This window comes from Nannospalax galili, unplaced genomic scaffold (genome assembly GCF_000622305.1).
Source record: "Nannospalax galili isolate Female #2095 unplaced genomic scaffold, S.galili_v1.0 scaffold302, whole genome shotgun sequence".
Taxonomy (NCBI): domain Eukaryota; kingdom Metazoa; phylum Chordata; class Mammalia; order Rodentia; family Spalacidae; genus Nannospalax; species Nannospalax galili.
Window position 1 is genome coordinate 6,113,557 of NW_008350120.1, and position 23,247 is coordinate 6,136,803.

General features: G+C 45.1%; 1 protein-coding gene across 3 annotated transcripts in view; it reads left to right on the plus strand.

Moving 5' to 3' along the window:
- The window catches only part of Dnajb6 (DnaJ heat shock protein family (Hsp40) member B6), a 64,661-nt gene that overhangs the window by 22,479 nt on the left and 18,935 nt on the right, over window positions 1-23,247 (plus strand). Inside the window, exons 2-8 of one of the 3 annotated variants that reach the window (XM_008847275.3) lie at window positions 2,796-2,886; window positions 3,740-3,849; window positions 5,741-5,800; window positions 6,782-6,892; window positions 16,044-16,175; window positions 17,471-17,612; window positions 18,620-18,690. In XM_008847275.3, coding sequence (XP_008845497.1) covers window positions 2,822-2,886; window positions 3,740-3,849; window positions 5,741-5,800; window positions 6,782-6,892; window positions 16,044-16,175; window positions 17,471-17,612; window positions 18,620-18,690 — 691 coding nt within the window. In that variant the 5' untranslated portion in view covers window positions 2,796-2,821. Of the gene's footprint in view, window positions 1-2,795; window positions 2,887-3,739; window positions 3,850-5,740; window positions 5,801-6,781; window positions 6,893-16,043; window positions 16,176-17,470; window positions 17,613-18,619; window positions 22,219-23,247 lie in introns of those variants that run through there. The other 2 variants (XM_008847276.3, XM_008847277.3) reach the window with 2 other exon arrangements.

Here is a 23,247-nt window from a genome sequence, read left to right on the forward strand (position 1 = left end):
CAGTCTGTCTCTAACCTGGGCTGACCTGGCCTTTAATACACAGACAAGACTGGCCCTTGAATTCAAGGTGTAATCCTCCTGCTTTAGCCTCTTGAATACTGACTAGGATTCTCTGTGTGTACCACTATACCCAGTTGGAGTTACTTGATTGAGATTCCTGGACGAGTAACAGTTAAGGGTTCTTTCTGAACCCCTGTGCAGAGTTTGTAAATGTTGAATGAGAATTACATAAGCAGGTGAGGACAGACTGTAATGGTTTGCTTCAAGTTGGAAAGCAGTGATATAAAAATGGGACATTTTTGGTCAAGGAGGTGGCTGGGTTGGTAAAAAGCTTGCTGTACAAGCATGAGGAGCTGAGTTCAGATCCCTAAAACACTCTCTTCTGTAACTTCAGTGAGAGGGTGTCGGGGGAGCAGAGACAGGAGGAGTTGAGCTCACTAACCCGCAGCCTAGCCGGTCAGTTCCAGGTTCAGTGGTACCTTGTCTCAAAATTAGGTGGAGTGCTTGCTTCAGCAGCACTTATGGCAAAATGAGAACAGAGGAAGGAGTTAGCATGGCTCCTCTATGGACAAGGGTGACGTACAAGTTCATAAAGCCCATAGTTTTAAGACAGTAAAATTGAAAATAAAAAAGGATGTAGAGGGATCTAGAAAGACACTTGACCTTTGGCTCCCACATTCATATATGTGCATGTGTACCATATACATAATAATTTTTTTTTTTGTCTTTTTGGTCTTTTGAGACAGGGTCTCCCTGTAGCCCCAGCTGTCCTGGAACTCACTATGTAGACCAGGCTGGCCTTGAACTCACAGAGATCTGCCTGCCTCTGCCTCCCAAGTGCTGGGATTAAAGGCGTCTGGCTACATAATAACAATTTTAAATAATGAGACTTTTTGTTGAAAGTAGAGCTTGAACCTAGGCCGTGCACACAGTGTGCCAAGTGCACACTGCCACTGAGCCCCCCCAGTTCTTGAACCTAGGCCATGCACACATGTGCCAAGTGCACACTTCCACTGAGCCCCCCCAGTTCTTGTGTATCTTTTGAGAATGAATGATAGTTGTGGCTTTAATTAACCTCGTGGCTTTATTTAATTACATGGCTTTAAGAAGGTTATCACGTCTTTGTTTACATATCTTTTTTTAAAAATGTTTTATTTTTATGTGTATGCGTGTATTGCCTGCATGTAGGTAAGTGCACCCGTGTTGTGCAGTGCCCGAGGAGGACAGAAGAGGCTGTGGGATCCCCTGGAACTGGAGTTACGCACTGTTGTTAGCTGCCATGTGGATGCTGTGATTCGAACCCAGGTCTTCTGCAAGAACAATCAGTGTTAACTGCTGAGCCATCTCTGCAGCCTCTGTTTACATATCTTTTGAAACTCCAAAATTGTTAATTGTGCTAAGACTATTGAAAATGTGGCCTCCATTTTGGGCAAAGTGGTTTGGTAGAACTTGCTTTAAGGTTGTGTCCTAATAAACATGTTTTGTCTCTCCCTCCCCCCTCCCCTCCTTCCTTTACCTGAAAATCCAAACTAGAGACAGAGGCAGATGTGGGTGGCACACACCTTCTAATCTTAGCACTTCAGAGGTTGAGGCAAGAGGATCTCCAAGAGTTCCTTTTTAAAATCTTTCTCCCGTTGTATGTTGTCTCATCATGATGTCATCCCACGTTGTGTATCCCCCCCCCCATTTGAACTCAGTTTCTAAGTGATCTTATCCACGGAGTCATCTTCTAGGCCTGAGTTATTTATGTAACCCTGACTGGTCTAGAGCTCTTGTCGTATACCAGGCTAAACTTGAACTCAGAGAGCCTCTTCCCTCTGCCTCCAGGGTGCCGAGACTAAAGGCGCATGGGCTTTTATTTTTTTAATGTCTGTGTTTATATATACTGTGTGGATGCCTGTGGAGGCCAGAAGAGGGAATTGGATTCCCTGGGCTGGAGGTAGAGTTATGGGTGGTTGTGAACCTTCTGATGTGGGTGTTAGGAACTGAGCTCAGGTCTTCTGGAAGAGCATCTAGAACCCTCTTAACTGCTGAACCATTTCTCCAGCTGCTAGCCCTGAGTTGTTGATCTCTGATCTAGTCCTTCAGTTTAAGGGGAAAGCACATTCTTTAGACAGCTGTGGGCCTGGATACCAGTGGTAGGAGCTTTCTTTCCATCGTGCTGCTCTGTGAAGGCACAGGAGAGGCAGGTGAATCCACAGGTAAAGGAATCGGTAACCCCTGATTCAGGCAGTGTTGTTGATTTGGAAGGTGGCTACATGGAACTTTGAAAGGTGGCTAGCTGTGTTCTAGGACATTTCCTTTACTGCTAGGGCACACGAACGAGGACTGCTGCCATTCCCCACAGAGCCACAGAACTGAGGACGGGCGCTTGGCAGGGCCTGGGCAGTGGGTTCATCTTTGCAGACCTGCAGTCTTACAGAATGCTAGGCATAGGAGCTCATTGGAGGAGGGAAGAAGCTGAAGTTCCCTAAGTGTAGTGTGGTCTAGGAAAGCAGATGCAGCCAGTTCACTGGTCAGATGGCCACCTGACCTCTGCCTTAGAGCATAGTCACCTGTTTGTTTATAGTTTAGGCAACCATTAGGCCATTTCAGAGCTTTTTTTTTTTTTCCTAGATGGGCTTGGGAATGAATCTTGGAACCATTTCTTGGACAAGGTTCTGCCTTACATGCTAGTGGCTGGCTACCAGAAGCTCCAGTAGGTGCCAAGCGGCCTCCTACTCACCCCCCAGTTCTCACCCGTGACAGGCCCAACCTTGGCAGTGTTTTCATTGACCACAATTTTTTATTTGCAGGATTTATTCCAACAGTCTGTTAAAACATGGTGGATTACTATGAAGTTCTGGGCGTGCAGAGACATGCCTCACCTGAGGATATCAAAAAAGCGTGAGTGGTTTCATTTCTAAAATGTTCAGTACTGTGGCTCGTTGGTAGTTGGATAGTCTAACTTCTGTCACCTAGTGAACTTTTTGTTCCTTTCCTTTTTTTCTTGCAGTTCTGGGGATTAAACCCAGGAGCCTCACACATGATAGGCCACCATTGTATTACTGCCCACCACAGACCTAAAATGGTTTTTAACAAGTATATTGTCTTTGAATGCTACAGGTTTTTTTTGTTGTTGCTGCTGTTTTTCTTGACAGGGTCTCCTTGTAGCCCCAGCTGACCTGGAACTTGCTTGGTAGACCAGGCTGGTCTGTCTCTACCTCCCAGGTGCTGGGATGAAAGGTGTATGCCCCCGCACCTGACCGTATAGTTTAACATTAACTTTAGATTGCAATAACCATGTGAGCATTTGGGCTCAGACATGGGACTTGTTCCCCAGCCACCTACCCTAATTGGTGATCCCTCACTCTATACACATAGTTAGGCAACTCAGAGTTGGGCAAGTAAAGTAGGGCATTTGCCTTGCAGAAAGGATGTCACAGACCATCATTGTGTGGAAGTCAAGACAGGAAGATAGGAAAGGCTTCAAGGTCTCCTGCTGTGTGTGGCCAGGCCTTCTCACGGATTTAACACTTCACCTGGTCATCAGTGACAATGATACGGGAACTGGGCTCCCCAAACACTTCTCAGCCTTTCCTCTGGTCAGGTCGTGTCTGAGATTTGTTTTACTCCTTAGGAAAAGAGAGACTTCATAACTAAAATTAGCATTAATCTCACCCAGTGGCAGCTCTGAAGCCACTTTCTTTTGGTATGACTTCTGAACTTGAGTTGTGATCAGTACTCTGCTTTATTCTAGGTACCGGAAGCAGGCACTCAAGTGGCACCCAGATAAAAATCCTGAGAATAAAGAAGAAGCGGAGCGAAAGTTCAAACAAGTAGCCGAGGCCTACGAGGTGTTATCGGATGGTAAGTCACGCAGCACTTGGGAATGGCTCTGAGAGGAGGGAGCAGGAGCTGGAGGGGCTCAGCAGAGTGTCTACGCATAGGGTTTGCTTGCTTGCTCCTGGCTTTGGGGGCCCCTGAGAATGTTTATTCTGTGGACATTGGAACTGATGGAGCAGTAGGCTGTGGGAAGAGTCTACTAGGATGGCTTTTGTAAGACTCCGCTTAAGAAGCTGGGTGTGGGAGCACATGTCTTAATCTCAGCACTTTAGAAGCAGAGACGGAAGGAGCTCTGTCAGATCCAGGCCCAGTCTAGCTGGGGCTACAGGGAGTTCCTGTCTTGTCTCACAAAATGAAACCCCCACTGTACCCAATACCCATGGTCTGAGGAGTCCAGGGTTAGGTGGGACTGAAGGACTAGTCAGGCTCCTGCTGTGGCTCCTGTGATGTCCAGTTACCCTGGCATCTCAGCCCCTCTGTTAGTGGGGTTTTACTACTTGAAAGGACTTCATTTGATTGAGTAAAGGAGTTGAACATTAGACTTCATTTGTATTTTCCCCACTTTAGAGCAGAGGCATTAGATGCCGCTGTGAAAGGTTGATTAGCTTTTGCAAATAGGTCAAGGGTTAGCTGTAAGCTAGGTGTAGCCACTGAGTTTGTGGTAAGGCAAGGTCTTGCATCTACTGGGCTGGGAACAGTGCCAGAGACTAGAAAAGGATGGTCCATATCCTAAGCAGTGAGTCAAAGCAGCGGCATTGCTCCCAAGACTATCTCAGGTGGTCAGGTAATATAGGTCATTATTTTAAAAAAAATGTTCTAGAAGGAATTCTGTGAAACTCACTGGGTCTAGTTATCAGCACACCTTTGAATTATCAAGATAATGCTGAATATATTGGGGGATAAGTTTTAGTGGCCACCACATATTCACAAATAATCTTGTCATTAAATTTTTATATTTTTGAAGGCAGTCTCACTATGCAGCCCTGGATGGCTTGGAACGCACAGATGTCCCTGTGCTTCTGCCTCCTCAGTGCTGAGACTGAAAGGCGTGCATCACCATGCCACGTGCAGTTGTTTTTACACTGTGACTTTTGAACTAGAATGGTGCTGGTACCTGGGCCTCATTGGAGACTTCACTCCTCCCAGAAGGAGGATCTTGAAGCAGTCAAAAAGGTCTGGTCAGTTTTGGGAAGACTTTATTATCTCCTGCTCCAGGCAGTCTTCCAGCCACCACTGGAGTTAGTCTTCAGAGGTTGGGTGTTATTTTTTATTTTTTAAAAGTTTTTATGTGTGTTTTGCCTGCGTGTATAGAAATACATCATGTGTGTGCAGTGCCTACAGAGGTCCTAAGAGGGTGTTAGATTCCTGGAAGTGGGGTCAAGGATATGGGTGCTGGGAACTGGACCTGGGTTCTCTGCAAGAGCAGCCAGTGGTCTTAACTGCTGAGCCATCTCTCTAAGCTTGTTTCCCCTTTCATAGAGATAGAATGAGATTCTTGGAAAACTGAAGCTAGTATTCCAGTGGCATCTTGTTGAGTGCAGGCTAGCAGGACCCGAGTTTGTTCTCTCTTGACTTTGTAGCAAGAAATTTTATTCCTAGGGTGAAAGTAGTTTTTCTGTGGTTGTGTGGTTTAATAAATGCATGGACTCTGCTCCAGCATGAAGCAAGTGATCTGTAATTGAATGTGTTGATATTGGCAGTTCCTAAACATTGGCAGTAGTTAAAAGGAAGTCTTACTAGTTTTTCAGGAGGGAGGTACACAAGATTCCTGCTCTGTCCTCTTTTAAAGTCCAGGGTATCTTAACTAAAAATTTGAAGAACTGTAGCTTGATTTACAACTTGGAAAAACATTGACTGAATTTTTGAGGGTTTGAAAATAACTTGCCCCTAATGAGTGTCTTTCTTGATTTCAAAGCCAAGAAGCGGGACATCTATGACAAATATGGCAAAGAAGGATTAGATGGAGGAGGAGGAGGTATGTATGTTTTTGCAGACATGGCTTTCAACAAAAGCCTTCTAAATACATTGAGTTCATAGGTCTGCTTTGTAAATTACTGGGTCTCTTGGGCAGCATCTTCCTGATGGCAAATAACAAATGCAGTTTAGAAAGTGCTCAACTGTGGAGGCGAGGAGATAAACATTTAAGAGGGCTTACTGCATTCCTGTGATCCCAGTTGGGAGGCAGAGACAAGAGCTTCATGAGTTCAAGCCAGTCCCAGGTTACAGAATGAGACACTGCCTTTAAAATAACAGCAACTGGGCGAAGTGGCGCACGCCTTTAATCCCAGCTGGTAGAGTCAGGTGGGTCTCTGAGTTCAAGGCCAGCTGGGGCCATAGGGAGACCCTGTCTCAGATAGACCAAAAAAAAAAAAACCCCAAAAAAACAATAGCAAAGGGGGAAGACTAACCACAGTCTTTGGTTAAGTTATATAGTATATGATAAAGCATTTACTGTAGATAAGGAATAATTTGTAACCTTATTGTACTCTTAGTGGTAACCAGTATTAGGTAAAAATATCTGTCAGTAAAGAGCAGACACTGTGTGCCTTGTGAAAAACCCCACAGTGTTCAGCTGATGAGCTTCTTCAGCATAGGCCTCAGAATTGCTGCTGCGACCACTGTGAGAACACTGCTCAGGAGCAGCATTGTAGTGGATTTAGGCTCAGCTGTCGTAAGCCTTCATAGTGAATAGCGCATAGCAGGTACCTGCTGCCACATTTGCTGGAATGGTGAGAAGTGGCAACGGAGGGCTTCCTACTGGAGGTCAGAGACCTTGGGGTCTGACCAGCTTCTGGCAAAGGTAGTTTGCATCACTGTAGGGGCTCATGATGCTTTTTAGAACCAAATGTGTGGAATACGTCACCTCTTTAGGCCATGATACGTACAATGGTATATGGACAGATAACTGCCTAAAATCACCAGTGTTCACAAACTAAAAGCTACACTGTTTGTATAGGTGGAAGTCACTTTGACAGTCCCTTTGAGTTTGGCTTCACATTCCGAAACCCAGATGATGTCTTCAGGGAATTTTTTGGTGGCAGGGACCCATTTTCATTCGACTTCTTTGGTAAGTTAATTTCTTCAGTATCTATGTGGTGTGTGTCATATCTATGGTTTTGTGAGGGCTTGTGCCTTTTGTGTTTCTTTGTTTTGTTACTAACCTTCATGTTTAATTAAGCACCATTGGAGCCGTCAAACTGCCTGCCATTCTTTTCAGAGTTTTTGAGTTCAGCAAGATCAGAGAGATGTCCATGTGCTTTTTTCCTTTCTGCCATGTCCTGTCCTGTCCTAGTTACCGGGCTTTGGCTCTAGGTGAGACCATGGTCAGGACAGGAAAGGATGTGGAAATTTGGGTTTTGAAATGTTTTCTCCTGTTTTAAAAATTCATATTCTTTCCATATTCAGGATTGAACCCAGGGCCTTTCATATACTGACTACATCTGTATCACTGAGCTAGCTCCATTCTGAACACCAGTTTCTGTATTAATTTGCCCTAGTCTTTGTTATACATTCAGTAGGCATCATAAATGCTGTTCAGAACACATGGACTCCATGAATTTGCCTCTTTCTAATTGTATTAATGGCAGTTGTTCGTGGCTGTCAAAGAGAGGACAAGACTTTCAGAGCAAGGTAGCAGGAGCCAGGGTGATGTTGTTAAAGGAGATGGTGTTGGGTTAGCAGCTGTTGGATTGTGGGGAAATAGGTTTTCCTGCTCTTCCCTTTCAAGGTCTAGTGCCTGACGCTGGGCCTTTCTACATCTTGTACTCAGGTGGCATGCTGTGTTCTTGTTAGCTACCTGTAGTTACTCAACTTTTCCTTCTAGCTGAGATCCCATTTGATGAGTGTGGGTGACCTGGGAGATCAGGGTTGCTGCTGCCATTTTTTGGTCTGGTGTATTAGCGAGTGGGGGACACATCCTGTGTCAGCTTTACTTTTTGCCTGGAGCATGGCTGAAGAGACTTTGAACATCACCCACCATCCCAGAAGGGAAAAAAGAAGAGTGCTTATGTCTGCCAGTAATAACAGGAGACAGGTGAGGCCTTGGGTGTCATGGGTGTGAAGAGGACCACTTCACCCTGGTGCTGGTAGGTCTTTTCATAATCCCTCAGTTGATCTCGATTGTGGGAGAGGTGTCAGATTTTCCTTTGTGTCGTGATAGGGCTTGACGTGGAACCTACCTTTCTGAGGGAGGGAAAGACAGTGTGTCAAGAGTACCTTCATTCATAAATGAAACAGAGCTGGAGAAAGTTGATGGGGGAGGAGAGACTGGCTGGTTTCATGAAGTAAAAAAGCCACCATTATGAAGGCTCCCTACAAATAAAATAGTGAGGGTGGGGTCCGTAATATTTGGAAAACAGATTTTGGAGCAAATGGGTATTCAGGTTAGGAATGCCCCACTGATAAGTCTACGACTGTTCCACTCTCCCTTCCCCTAAAAGATCTCTCAGAGGGTAGAGGTGCTTGCCACCAAGCCAGACAACCTGAGTTTGTTTCCAGTGAATGTCCCCTGTGTACAGGAACACACACACATGTGGGTTTTTTGTTTTTTGTTTTGTTTTTGATCTTTTCGAGACAAGGTCTCCCCATAGCCACAACTGGCCTGGAACTCCTATGTAGACCAGGTTGGCCTTGATATCACAGGGGTCCGCCTGCCTCTGCCTCCTGAGTGTTGGTATTAAAAGTGTGCATTACCATGCCTGTCTGTGTGTGTGTGTGTTTAAATGTAAAGTAAAATTTAAAAGATCTCCAACTACTTTTGCCCCCAATCAGCATTTCACATAGGGCATGTGCAGTTTGTAATAGGACAGGTAGTACGTGTTTATACCCAAATCCTCAGAGGCCGGGAAGTAGAACTCTCAGGAAAATTAAAATATAGCTAAATGTGGTAATGCACACCTGGAAGGCTGAGGCAGAAGGAGCACCTTGAGTTCAGGCCAGCCTGGTCTGTCTAGTGAGTTCAGGCCAGCCTGTTTTACCTAGTACCTAGCAAGATTGTCTCAAGGAACAAAACAGAACAGAAAATAATCATCTATTAACTGCTGCTTTTTGCTTTTCTTTGTTAGTTGGCATATCTTCCTTGATTAAGACAAGGATAATGAAGGCTGGTGTGGCAGTACATAGCTTAATCCAGCACTTGGGAAATTGAGGCATAAGGATCATGAGTTTGAGGCCATTCAGGATTACACAATGAATCTCAACATCCCAACAAAACTATAACCACAGGAGGTGGAAGACAGCGGAATTAGCTAATTTGAGGCCAGCCTATGCCACATGGACCATCTTTTAAACAAAAAATTAAGGGCAAGGTGTAGCCCAGTGTAGAGTGTTTGCCTCTGTGAAGGAAGTCCTTGTTGTGCCACTACCTGCACTGATGCAAAATGAGATGTGTGTTCCATTTTAGTGAGTTATACAGATAGTGCTTGTTTTTCTTGGGCGAAAGAATCTGACATACTAGCCACCCTTAAAAACTTTTCCTTGAGCACCTCTTTGAACGGAAGGTGTGTATGAGAGCTTAAGTGTATGTTTTTACCAGTGGTGCAAAGCTGTGGCTCAGATGGGCACTCACTCCCCCGTATTGCCACGGTGAGTCTGGCAGTGACACTTCAATCCATTCTTGTAGGTCTTCTAGGGGCTTCCATTTTCAGGCAGTAAAGATTTACACACAGGAAACGAAGCTACTCCATGGCTACTACGTGTATGAGGTGACCGTGCAACCTGCCGGGGGTATGTGCAGTGTAGAGTGGGAGCCATGTGCAGGTCTGGGGACTAAGCAGATGGTCAGCAGCACCCAAAACATTTGAACAACCCAGTTACAGTGTCCATTGATGATAGCAAATCATTTTGAGTCTTAATTTGTCATACAACCAATTTTTATTTCTCCTTGTTTTTTCTTTCAAAGAAGTAGCTCAAAATCTATTGCAAAACCTCTGGGTGCAGTATAATGTGCTTGTGACCCAGCAACTTGGGAGGAGGAGGTAAGGAGGGTACTCTTATATTAGACCCCACTCCTGTCCTTTTTCTGTCTCAGAAAGTCAGATTTAAGACTGACAAAACAGTGCTGTCCTCTTCCTCTGATGGGGTGGGACTTCAGATCCCAGAGATCTGGGGAGCAGGGACAGTGCCCTGGGTCCTGTGATCTGTGGTTCCCTTGACCTTTGAGTGCTGTGAGTACATCAGCTTTGCCACAAGAGTCACCACAAAAGGTTTCAACAAGGAGTTCTGCAGTAAACTGGGGTGTACTAAGCATGTTTGAGACTAGCGACTGACATTTTCTGGAATATGGATCACCTGCAGATGAGCCCTTGTTGAAATGTATTAGTTTGATTTGGGATGGACTTTTGATTTGTCTCAGTGACCCCAGGACAGCATTCCTGTGTCCTGGTGGTGTAAGACAAGTAAGTACCTGGCAGTGGCCTTTGGACTGCCTTTAATTTAATCATGGCAGGAGGTGTCTTAGAGAATTGTGTGGGTGTTACCTGATATTTTGTCTGCATTCTCACTTTGGAAAGTCCAAAACTGCCTTTGAAAACAGTGTTGGGGCAGCATGCCCTTCCTTAAAAGTCTCTGAGCCTAGGGGGAGGAACTGTTGTGTCACTGGAAAAGCTCCTGGTGTGGAGAACCTTGGGAAGCCTACTTTGGAGGCGGGTGGGGGGGCGGTAATTGTATGGAGGGTAAAAATAGTGTAATTTTTCTGAGCCATAAATTTAATGTAGTGAGTCAGTCATTTTACTCCCCAGGATTCGAGGAAGTGGCCAGTGAGGACTTGGAGCCTAGTGAAGAACTAGACCAGCCCTGTTTTGAGGAGTCAGTGGAAGACGCCCTGAATGACGAGCACAGTGAGGTTTTGGATGTGATATCCAGTGAGGAGCTGGACCTTAGTGAAGATGAGTCGAGTGGAGGCTGTAGCTGGGGCCAGGGTGGACTTCTCAGTGAGGACCTGGACCTCATCTCCAGTGAGGAGGACTCTAGTCTCGGGGACTCGGAGGAGCTCAGCGAGGAGTGTGAGGAGCTGCTGAGCGAGGAGGAATACAGTGTGCTGGAGTCCGAGGCACTGCTTGTTCAACAGTAAATGAAAAGGAATGGCCCTGGGTCTCTAGTTTTTAAGAAGGGTTATTTAAAAAGTCTATCTAGAATAAAAAGAAAATGCTTCTGTCACCTTCATGTTGTACTTGGTCAGATTACCGGTGCTGACTTAGACCAGGGAGGCAAATGACCTTGAGGCCCCATGCCGGCGGCCCCCTTTTTTGGGCTGTCTTTCTTTCAGAAGGCTGCCTTGTAGCTCAGAAAACAGTGTTATGGTCTCTGTTGACTAGGGCTGCTGTAACAAAGCAGTAGGCCTGGTGGTTTAAAGAACAGATTTCATACAGTGCTGCAAGTCCAAGGTGCAGGGGCTTCAGGGCCCTTCTGAGGCTGAGGACAAATGTGCTCCAGGCTACCCGTAACTCAGGCTTGACCACGTCACAGATGGCCTTGTTTATTCACAGAGTTTCATCAGAGAAGGCAGTGGGGGGCCTGGAGAGGCGGCTCAGTGGTTAAGAGCACTGGCTGCACTTACAGAGGACCTGGGTTCTATTCCAGCACCCACATGGCTGCTAGAAGCTGTCTGTAACTCCAGTTCCAGGGGAATCTGATGCCTTCTTCCAACCTTCCCAGGCATTGCACAGCAGGGGTTCTCTTAATCATTCAGGCAGTCCACTCATATGCACAAAATTAAAAAACAATAAAATTGTTATTGAATATGTTAAAGCTGTAATGGAATGCTTCTAATCATGTGGTTATTAAATTTAAAAAAAGTTAAAATAAATAAAAGAAGGGAATGGAAAAATGTACATAAACCATGAGACCAGTTTCCAGCCAAAGTCACAAATGCAGACATCTTCATGAGCTATAGCTTATCTGTCATTCATGTGCCTCCTTGCTCTCTCCCCTCAGGGGAGAGTGCGGTACTGCAGCTACAGGCCTTGGTAAATTGTTCTGAGCTCCGGAGAACTCAGATCCAGTCCTGAGGTTGGCTACTTACTGAGTTTTCACATATAATTACCCCAGCAATGAGGAATGCCTTAGTGATTCTTTTTGGAATGTCCTGGGTGATTCAAAATAGCTCTTCCTCTCACTCATCCTCTCTCCAAGTAAAGGAGGACATGACTTTTTGCACAGGTCATTCTGAGGTTGTATTCTTTGCCATGAGAACCTGAAGCTGGTCACCCCACAGCATTCTTGAGCAGCGGAATAAGGTTTTTTCATATAGATCCAGCTGTCACCTAAGCTTCCTGTGTCATTTCCTGTTGATTGTCTTTTTCCCCATTCAAAAGTGAAGGCATCAGTACCCTCCCTATCTGGTGTTTGGCTCACACTTTTTTTTTTTTTGGTCTTTTTGAGACAGAGTCTCTCTGTAGCCCCACCCGTCCTGGAACTCGCTATGTAGATCAGGCTGGCCTTGAACTCACGGAGATCTGCCTGCCTCTGCCTCCCAAGAGCTGGGATTATAAAGGTGTGCGCCACCACATTATGAGCATGATGGTTGCTCTTTTGTGGACAGCTCACATGTGAGAGATGCGTCGTTAACGTGTGCACCATAGTGTCTGGGTAGGAGGAGAGCGGCAGGCTCACACTGAGGAGCGGCCAGCACAGGTAGACACTGCGTGTGCGTCGTAGATAAGAGCAGAGAAGACCTGTGATAGCTCCTGGGAGGAAGTTCCGTGGACAACCAGAATTTGATGATGATTGTCTCTCGGGTTCCTCATGTAAAACCAGGCAGGTGGCAGCATGTGAAGTAGAGTGCTTTTTAGTTTTTTATGTGTGAGTGTTTTGCCTACACGTATATGTGTTAAGTGCACCATGTGTGTGGTTCCTGCAGAGGCCAGAGGAGGCTGCTGGATCCCCTGGAACTGGAGATAAGGATGAAGGATGGTTGTGAGCTACCATGTGCGTTCTGGGAGGCAGTCCCAGGTCCTCTTAAAGAGCAGCTGAAGCATCTTTCCAGCCCCTGATGTAGAATACTTGCTAGCAAAAGCACTTTCATAGAGATTGGCAGTGCCTGTGTTTGGCATCTGGTGTCCTCCACTCAGTGCCAGACTCAGTCTTAGGTGTGTTGTGGTCTAGTGGTGCAAGAGACTCGTGGGAAGCTCCCAGCAGGCCTGTGGCTCGGTCTGGTCCCTGGCTGTGGTCTTCCTTTGCTCTTGTTTCTGGTAATTCGACTCTAGAATATATAAGAGATACCATCTGACAATCGGATTGTAATGAGTGAATGCCCTCATTTTAGCTCTTGTGAGTGGGGTTGGTTGGGTGATAGGACATCTCTGCCCACCATGGCCGGCCTCAGGGTGGCTAGTTTTGTTTTTGTTAAGAGATGTGGGTTCAGTATGTAGTCCTGGCTGGTTGGAATTTGTAGCAGTCCTGTTTTTGCCTCCATAGTGCAAGGAGGAAGACATGTGCCATCATGCCCAGCAGTTTTCAGTCATGTGGTTTTTCATGTACTTCTTGAGTATAGAGTGTTGTTTTGTGATGGAAATTCCCATGTTGCAGGTGTTTTTCTTCTGTTCCTGTCCCATTGTAGCACAGGGATGGAGTGTTTGGAGCTGTAGTCACTGGCTGTCTCTGCACTGTGTTGCATGGATGTGTGCTTTGCACCTGGCTTTCACTGGTAGTAGGTCCTGCACATCTGGTCTGAAGTTCTTACATAGTTTTCTTTCTTTAGGCGTTTTGTGGGCACTTTGCAGGTAGATGGTCTATGTATTTCTTTTTTTAACCATTTTTGCCTCAGCGTAATTTTTTGGCCAGTTAACTTTAGTTGTCTTGCTGATATCATGGATTAATAGTTTCTCAGAGAATAGCAGGATTGTACAAAAGTTGATTTGTTTCTTACATTTTTGTGCGTGTTGTCTGCATGTATCTGAAGTACACTCGTCCTCGTGCTCTTCCTGCGGAGGCCAGGAGATTGCGTTATTCCTGGACCTGCGGGAAGCAGTTATGGACAGCTGATTACCATGTGGATGATGGGAGCTGAACCTGAGTCCTCTGGAGAGCAGCCAGTGCTCTTAACCACTCTCTAGTCCACAAAATTTCTCACTACATAGTCCTAGCTGACCTGGATATAGACCATCCCAGGCTGGCCTCGATCACAGAGTGATTATCTACCTCTGGTATATTTCTTAAATTACATTAATTAAATAATTAAATTTCTGACTCTGTGTGTATACACATGTGCGTGTACCTATGGCGATCAGGACACAACTTGTATGAGTCAGTTCTCTCCACCATGTTGACTCCTGACTCCTGGGAATTGAACTCAGGTTGTCAGCAAGTGCCTTTACTGGAGAGATGGGGCTCTGTGGGTAAGAGCACGGACTGCTCTTGTAGAGGAGCCAGGTTTGATTCCCAGCACCCACATGACAGCTAACTGTAACTCCACTTCCAGGGGGATCCAATGCCCTCTTCTGACCTCGGTTGGGCATTGCACGACATGGGTGCACATACCTACATTTCTATTTATTATATATATATATATAAATTATATATATATATCTGGGGCTGGAGTGACGGCTTAGTGGTTAAGAGCCTGTACTGCTCTTCCAGAGGACCTGAGTTTGATTAGAGAGAGAGAGAGAGAGAGAGAGAGAGAGAGAGAGAATTTTGTGACTAGAACATTGAAATGAGTTTGGTAATGCAGACACCTGTTTCCAGGTGTCCTGTTTGGTTTTCAGGACAGTTGTGTTATGACAGAATCCAGATGGATGCTGGAAACTCAGGTCAAGGTTAGTTTGAAAGTTACTTAGTAGATAACATGCCCAGATTCTGTTTGAATTGGGGTCTCTGTAGCCACTGGAGAAGTTTGTTTCTTTTTGTTGGAACACCAGGACAGTAGGATCTGTTCACAGCCAAAGCCAGTGTCCGGCAGTTAGCTCAGGATGTAGTTTTCTGTTTCCGTATTAAATCTACCTTGCCTGGGTCTCAGTCTCTGCTTGTTGATGAACCCTGCCTCCTTTCATGAAACCTCTTCCAGACCTTGAAACAGTCCTGCAGGGGCCACTAGCCTCTGTGGTTGGTATTGAGCCCTAGTTTCCTGGACTCATTTAGGCAGAGTTGCCAAACCAGAAAAAACGCTTAGAAAAACTCTTTGAGGTCCAGCTTGTTCCCTTGCCCTGTCCAGCTTTCCTGAGCTCCTTTAAGCCTCTCCTCTGCTTTCCTGTACCTGCTTGGACCTCAGCTGCTCCCTGCTCTGGTTCTTGTAGTCTGGCCAAGTGCAGTGCCCCTTCTTGGGCCCTGCTGAGTCATAGACCTGGTTCCTGAGCCAGTGCTCATTCTGGGTTGTTGTGTCCATCTGGCTGCAGCTGACCAGTTTCTTGGCTCTGGCCACTCCTACCCTGTTGTCACTCATGCTGAGGGTGGTACCTCTCTTTTCTCCTGCATGCATTTATGTCTGACAGCATCTGGTAGGATTCCTTACAGATTTCCCACTTCTGGAAAAACTTATCATTTAAAAAGGTAAGTTTAAAAAAATAATAGTCACAAGTCCTGCATTGTCAGCCAGGACAAGGAAAAAGCAGCCGCTGCTACCGGGGTGTGGAGACTTGTTAAATGCAGGTCATTCTTTGATAAGTCATTGCTGAGCTGTTTTCAGGAGTATCTTGGTGTTTCCAGGACTAGTATGATGTTTGCTTCTCTCAGATGCCTGCCAGTTAACATTTGTTCAGATTTAACTTAAAGTGATTTTCTAGAATTTGAGACTCCAGATGAACAGATTCTACAAAAGACGACTTGAACACAATTGTCAGATTCGCCTGCCTCCTGGCCCATTTTCTCTGTTTAAATAAATGTTCGCATAGTCCATGTTTGTGTTTATTTCTGAGTCATGTTGGAGAAAACAGCTCAGACTCCTTGGAGTACAAGTACCTAAGTTCATGTGAGATCATCACTTCTAATGAGTCCAACTGTGTACTGAACAAAAGCTTTATTGAATCATTCTGAAGCCTTTCTGAGGAGCCTGGTATACGTAGGTACTGCTTTTACTGTGAGTTTGGTCATTTACTTTGTAGCATGAACTTTACTTTTATGAAACCGGTAAGTTCTGCAGGTGCTCTGGACTGTGGACTGTAGCTTCTTGACTAGCAAGGTCCTTCTTCCCAGTGTATGGCTGTATAGCAAGGCATTGATCTTTTTTTCTTCTATGGAAACAGCTTGAAAAACGATTTATAACACAACTTTCTATTTGTTTCTAGAAGACCCATTTGATGATTTTTTTGGTAACCGAAGGGGTCCCCGAGGAAGCAGAAACCGAGGCACAGGCTCGTTTTTCTCCGCCTTCAGTGGATTTCCATCATTTGGAGGTGGATTTTCTTCATTCGACACAGGTATGCTACAGCTCTAGGTCAGATCTGTCTGAATGGTCTTTCAGTTAGACTGGTGTGTTGGAGTCTGTGTTCCTTCTGTAAGAACTTTGTGTGTTTGCTCTAACCCCCAATTGGTTCCTAGTTTTGTTCCCCTTCCCCTAATCTTTCCAAAAATGTTAAACTCATTTATGTTTTTGAGGGTGGGTATGGAGACAGACAGATAAGGTCTTGCTGTGTAGTCCAGGCTGGGCTTGAACTCATGATGCTTCCTACCTGTGTTTGAGTGCTAGAGTTACAGGTGTTTACCTCTACACATGGCTTTGAAAACTTAATCTGTTACAGGATAACATTTAGTATAAAGAGAATGTTAATTTTCAGTAAGTTCAGAATTATCTACTTGAACAATCACACCAAGTCAGTCCTTCCTGTGAGCTAGCTAACCTCTCTTGCTGTTAAGCAAAAGGACACACACAGGTAGTATCCTAGGACTGTCCAGCAGGATGCAATTGGAAGTTTGGCTCACATCTTGAGTGTGTAACTACAGCTAGAGTGGCCCCCGTGAGTTGCAGAGTTAAGAGGGCCTCTTGGCACTGCAGAGCTTTGTATACATATGGCAAAGGACTGTGCCTGGAGTACACTGTGGTGACCCTCCTCAGCTCACTCATACCTCACAGAGGAGCTGTTCTGAATTGGTTTATGTCTGGATGGTAATGTTTGGGGTGATTGTACAGCTCAGGATTTGTTTTCCTTAAGTATTATACAGATAATTTCTAGGGAAAGAGGCCTAGGATTGGGGAGACGGCTCAGTTGCGGAGGCAGCTCAGTAAGACATTTGCTGCACAAACATGATGACCCAAATTTGAGACCCCTAGTACCCACTTAAAAACTGGGCATGGTGAAGCCCTGTCCTCAAATAGAGCCTATGAAAGAAAAAGCAGCTGACTATTGCCCTAGGACAAATGATTCTGGAGACTGCTGAGCTGTTGGACCTCAGCAGTTTGCTGGCATGTTGTTCTCTGCTGCTTTGAAAGAAATTTATATTCATTTATTTGTGTGTGTCTGTGTGTGTGTGTCTGTCTGTCTCAGGTGCAGGTGGATGTCAGAAAGACAGCTTGTGGGAGTAGGTTCTTTTTTAATATGAGTCCCAGGGATTGAACTCTGGTCATCTGGCTTGATAGCAGTGCCTTCACCCAGTGAGCTGTCTCACAGGCCTACTTGGAGGCTTCTTAATGCCAGATGGCTTACTAAATTTTGAACTCAGTAGAGTTTGCATAAGTACTTGAAGTATTAGCTCTGTGTTTTATGTTTTTCTGTAGGATTCACTCCTTTCGGATCACTGGGTCACGGGGGTCTCACTTCCTTCTCGTCAACGTCCTTTGGCGGCAGTGGGATGGGCAATTTCAAGTCAATATCAACTTCTACTAAAATAGTTAATGGCAGAAAAATCACTACAAAAAGGTATGATATTTAAGATTTATTTATTTATTTATTTATTTATTTATTTATTTATTTATTTATTTATTTATTTATTTAATCCCAGCACTTGGGTGACAGAGACAGGCGAATCTGAGATCCAGGCCAGCCTGGTCTGCAGTTCCGGGCCATCTAAAAAAATTCATAGTTTTCATTTTATGTGCACCTTGAGTGCAGGTGTCCATGGAGGCTAGAAGAGGGTGCTGGAGCCTCTGGACCCGGAGTTGCAGGCAGTTAGCTACACGTGGGTGCTGGGAACTGAACCCTGTGCCATCTGCAGGAGTAGCCAGTGTTCTTCACAACCACAGTCCCTCCAGTACCCTTTAAAAAAAAAAAAAAGATGGTCCCTTGTAGCCCAGGTTGGCCTTGAACTCCTTCCTGCTTCCTGTCTCCTAGTGGTGTCACCTCTTCAGCTCAGTGTTAGTGTGCAGTGACAAGGGCCGTAGTGCTTCGTTGTTACTTTGCACACGTCCGCAGAGCTGGAATAGAAACCGTGCTTCATTTCTAGGTGAGCTAGAGCTTTTTGCTATCGATGTTTACTTAATGTTTTTGTTTTGTTTTGTTTTGTTTTTGAGACAGGGCCTCTCCGTAGCCCCAGCTGGCCTGGAACTGACTACGTGGACCAGGCTGGCCTTGAACTCACAGAGATCTGTCTGCCTCAAGTGCTGGGATCCTAGGTGTGTGCCACCACGCCTGGCCCAGAATAGGAGTTTTAAGAATGATACTAAGATTGGCTTAAGCTGAAATTTCATCTCAGTTTTCATGTATCTGTTACCTTAATGCTTTTAAAAATGAATAAATGTATTTATAGGTACAATCATTTAAGTGTGTGCCTGTTGTGCATGCGTGTGTGTAGTTAATATGTTGATTTTATAGAAGGTGTTTTGTGGTTCTAAGGACTGAGCCTAGGGCCATCAATAATTTTATGCATGTGGTCTCTTACCTCTACACCCCAGTTTAATAGAGGTTTCTAAATGAGTTTTTTCTTACAGAATTGTAGAGAATGGTCAAGAGAGAGTAGAAGTTGAGGAAGACGGCCAGTTAAAGTCCTTGACGATAAATGGTAAGGAGCAGCTCCTACGCTTGGATAACAAGTAATTCAACGCACGCATTTAACAGAATGTTAATAACAAGCACCATTTGAGGATTAACAGGAACATTTTTTTGAAGATTTCAAATGAACTCGACTTTCAGTATAACTGTACCTAATCTAAAGTATTTATAAACAGCTCATCGGAGCCCGTTTGTCATAGACTTTTGAGTTTGTTGTTGGGACCACACAATAGGACCATTTTTTTTTTTGTCTTAAAATTGTTGTAATCTCTGTATGCACTTTGCTTTTTTAAAACGTAATCCAAGGTGAGCCTGTGACTCTGAGTAGTGCTAGGAGAAGACTGTTCTCTAACACCAGCATGGATCTGCTTCAGTTGTGTTGATGTGAGCCCTAGTGTCAGCCGCTGTGAAGTTAACCTTGTCAGGAGGAATCTTCTACAGAAGTATTCAGTTCTTTCAGTGTTTAGTAATGACAGTTATTTCTACATCAATGGTAATACATTTCTGGTTCAGTATAAATTAAGGATGTTTTCTAGCTGTGCATGATTGCTGGCAACGTCCCCAGTTCTGACAACTGTTTAAATATGTAATGCTAAGCTAGGTTTAAAACTGGTACATTGGGTCTTTGTCATTTGCTTTAAAAAAGAAAAAAAAAATAAATCTGAATGTGTTTGGTGCATTCTTTCATGAGTGGGGTCTTGTGTCTGTGTGTGACTTTGTGCTGGGTCTAGTGTCACTTCCTCAGTGCTCATTAGGTGGAAGCTGGACGGAGGTTACACAGACTCCTCGTCGTCAGTGTGTGTGAAGATCTGTATGTATGAGTGCTTGGAACACCATTGAACATCTTAGTATTGTTTTTTAGGGGAGGGGCAGTGCTAGGGATCAGACCCAGGGTGTTGTGCAGATTAGCCAGTTCCCCATCGAGTGATCACCCCCATCTTTGTTTTTGTTGTTTTAAGAGAGTGCCTCACTCAGTAGCTCAGGCTGTCCTTGAACTCTTGGTCCTCCTGCCTCCACTTTCTGGGTGCTGGTATTATAGGCATGCACCACCATGCCCTGTTAAGTATTTTGGTCTATTTCTATGAGGAAAAGAAACAGGTCTAAAACTTCATTCTTCAAAGCTAATTTTATAGTTTTTAGGATACAGTTGGTAAGAAATCACTTGAGGGCAATATGCACAGTAAGCTCATGGATGAATAAGCGACGAGCAAAAACAAATGTTTCTCAGCCTGTAAAATCTTTGGTCATTTTAATTCCAGCTAAACATTACATAATATTAAATGAACTTGTGTTTAAACCCCTACCCTGTCATTTTGGAGATGAGTGGTATGTGATTCTTTGCTGATGACTGGTCCTGGTGGGAGGCCTGTGAAAATCATGATACTTTCAAGATCCTGATACTATGTTGCCAAGAATAAATTAAGAAATCTCATAGGAGAGTAGAACTTGATAAGAAGTAGTTGAAGATGATGATAAATCCAGTAGTGCAGGAAGCACTTGAGCACACATTAGGAGCAAGTGGCTTGACTGCGATTCTTTGGACGAGGTAGGTATGCAGCTACACCACACGGTGGGAGACTATTTTGCTTTACCAGTGGAATTTACATCAGGAAGCCACTTGTGTGTATGACTAGACCAGATGGCTTCTTTATTACTGAGTGAAGAATTCGAGTTGCTTAGATTCCTGTAGCCTTTTAGATGAAGCTGGATACGGAATGTGGGAAGAACCATTTGGCAGAGGAGCTTTGATGTCACCTAGGGAAGTGGGAGAAGACAGGAACCTTGTGTGTCAGTCATAGGTGAAGTGAGCCAATGAGAGCTTTGCTTCAGCTTTGGTTTGTACGTGTGTGGGAATTAGGATGTTGGAACCTGAAGCATTTGGCACTGTTCAGCTGGGAGCTGCTCACCTGATGGGCCACTGTGGAGGAGACAACCCGTCCAGCACTTGTCTTTTGCATTTGGGAGAATTTATTGTGTTCTGTCATTGCCGTGTGCTGGTTTTACAGGTTATTAGTAGAACTGACATGACGGCCCCACTTGTGAATCTGGTTCCTTGGACATTTGAACACAATTAGGATTGTTCTCAGAGAACTGAGTCAGTCCCAAGAGTGGACACAGCCTTGGGAATACACTGAGGCATGGAGCCATCCGCAGTGATTCCAAACAGCAGCATTTTACAGAGTGACAGGTTTTAGCCCTTTGCCATGCTTCTAAAACGGTCCTTTCAGTGTTAGCTCTTAGGAAACGTGCCTGAAGCTGCCTGTGTGTGGGTTGGTTTAGTTTCTGCAGAGGGCGGTCTTCAGGAACTGGCTACTGTACAGTCCTTAGTGGGAGGTCCTTGCCGTCTGAATGTTCCCTCTATATCCCATTCTATCTCTTCCCCTGCCCCCCACATTGGTTCATTCAGTTTTTTATTTTTGGTTTGGGAGACAGGGTTTCACTCTGTAGCCCTGTCTGACCTGGAACTTGCTGTGCAGACCAGGCTGGCCTAGTACTTTACAGTGGTGGGATTATAGGTAAGTGCCACCGTGTCTGGCTTTTTTCCCCCTTTGTTTGTACAAAAAGGCCAGGCTTGGTTCTCGTGGTGACACTTGCTTAGGGGATCAGAGTGGTCTTACAGCTGGAGTGATCTTCCTATTGGTGCATGTATGCTGTGCACTGCTGGCTTAGCACCTTTTAACTTACTGTTAGCTTTTTTTGTTTTGGTGCTGGGGACAGAACCTGGTACCTGGAGTCTTTGTAAGCTTGGCAAGTGTTCTTCCATTGAACCTGGCTCCCTGCTATTACTAGTCACTCTTTTTTTGTTAAGTGTATGAGTGTATTGCCTACATGCATGTAAGTACCAGTGTCATGTAGTACCCATGGATGTCAGAGGAGGGTGTTGGATTCCCCCTTGAACTGGAGTTATGGGTGTTGTTAGCTGCCACGTGAGTGCTGGGAACTGAACTTGTATCCTTTGCAAAAGCATCCAGTGCTCTTAACCACTGAGTCATCTCTCAAGCCCCCCAGCCATTCTTAAGGTATTTTAAAATACCTTATTTGGGCTGGGAGGCAGATGCCTTTAATCCCAGGCAGAGGCAGGCAGATCTCTCAGTTCAAGTCCAGTCTGGTCTACATAGTGAGTTCCAGGTTCAAAAAGACAAAAAACAAAAGCAAAAAACCCTTACTTTAGGGCTGACCTAGGGGGTAAGTCGCTTACTAATCTCACAAAGAATCCAAGTTTGGATCCTAGTACCCAAAAGGTGGTTCTGTCTTCAGTGGGCACTGCACACACCAAGTACACGTACATACATGCAAAATGCTTAATACATAAGATAACCAATAACATTCTTGTGGTGTGCATGCGTACGTAACACTGAAAGTATTTCTTAGCCCTCAAGAACTTGTTAGGTAACGGGATGGAATCGCTGCTGTGGAGGTCATGTGATTGTGTCTTTTGTCAGTTTGATTTTATTTTGAAATAACATGTTCAGAACTTGTGTAGATTTTTAACCATCTCCCCTTGAGTTTTTAAATAAAATATTTGTTTTTAATTGTGTATGTATGTGTTTCTGTATGTATGCACGTGTGAGTACAGTACCCTTGGAGGGCAGAGGAGGTTGGATCCCTTGGAACTGGAGTTGTGGGCAGTTGTGAGCTGCCTGACCTGGGTTGGAAGCAATTGAACCTGGGTGCTCTGGGAGAACAGCTAATGCTCTTAACTGCTGAGGTCTCTCTCCAGTCTGTTAAATAGGCATTTTTCTTAGGGTTTTAGAAAGGTTAATGTGTTTAGGACTGAAAGTCTCCTTCAGTGTATCAGAAATTTATCTGCTGAAATCTATCCCTTGACTTTCTGGGACTTTTTAACATACCAAGTCAGTTTTCCATTCTTGCCCTTTGTGTCACCTCGATGGGATGTAGCGTGGGGCCCCTAGGGCTTTACCTTGGTTATTTGAGTGGGAAGACCCGTCCACTGTAAGCCCCATGGGTCTGAGGACCGTGGACTGCAGAGGAAGGAAGCTGAGCAGCAGTTCACCTTTGTAAACTGCCTTGATGGACTCTGTCTTGACCTTTGAGCTAAAATAAAGTGTTCTTGCATCACTTTTGCCCAGAGTATTTTATTGCAGCACAGAAGATGTGGTGGGTACCTGCATGCAGGAGGGTGGATTGGCTCCAGCCGTGCACTGTGTTTGGGTGGTCTAGGAGGACAGGACATAAATCAGGAGCCCTTGGTGAAGACGTGGGGGTGTCTGTTGTCTTCTGCAGAATTCACATCCACTTGCTTCAGTCCCTTGTCCCATGAGCAAGGCTGGCAGTGCAGCAGGTTTCTTGTAGGTGGTGGCTGTGGACCAGAGCTAGGGCTCTGGGCTTTAGCCGGGAGCATCCTATCACCAAGGAATGCAGTCTCCAGTCAGAATTGACACGGGAGGTCAGAAGAGGGTGTTGGATCCCCTGGAACTGAAGTTATGTTGGGCGGTTCTTAGCTGCCATGTGGGTGGGGGGAATCAAATCCAGGTCCTCTGCAAGAGCAGCCAGAGCTTGTAACCACTGAACCATCTCTCCGCGCCTCCCCCCCCCCCCCCCCCCC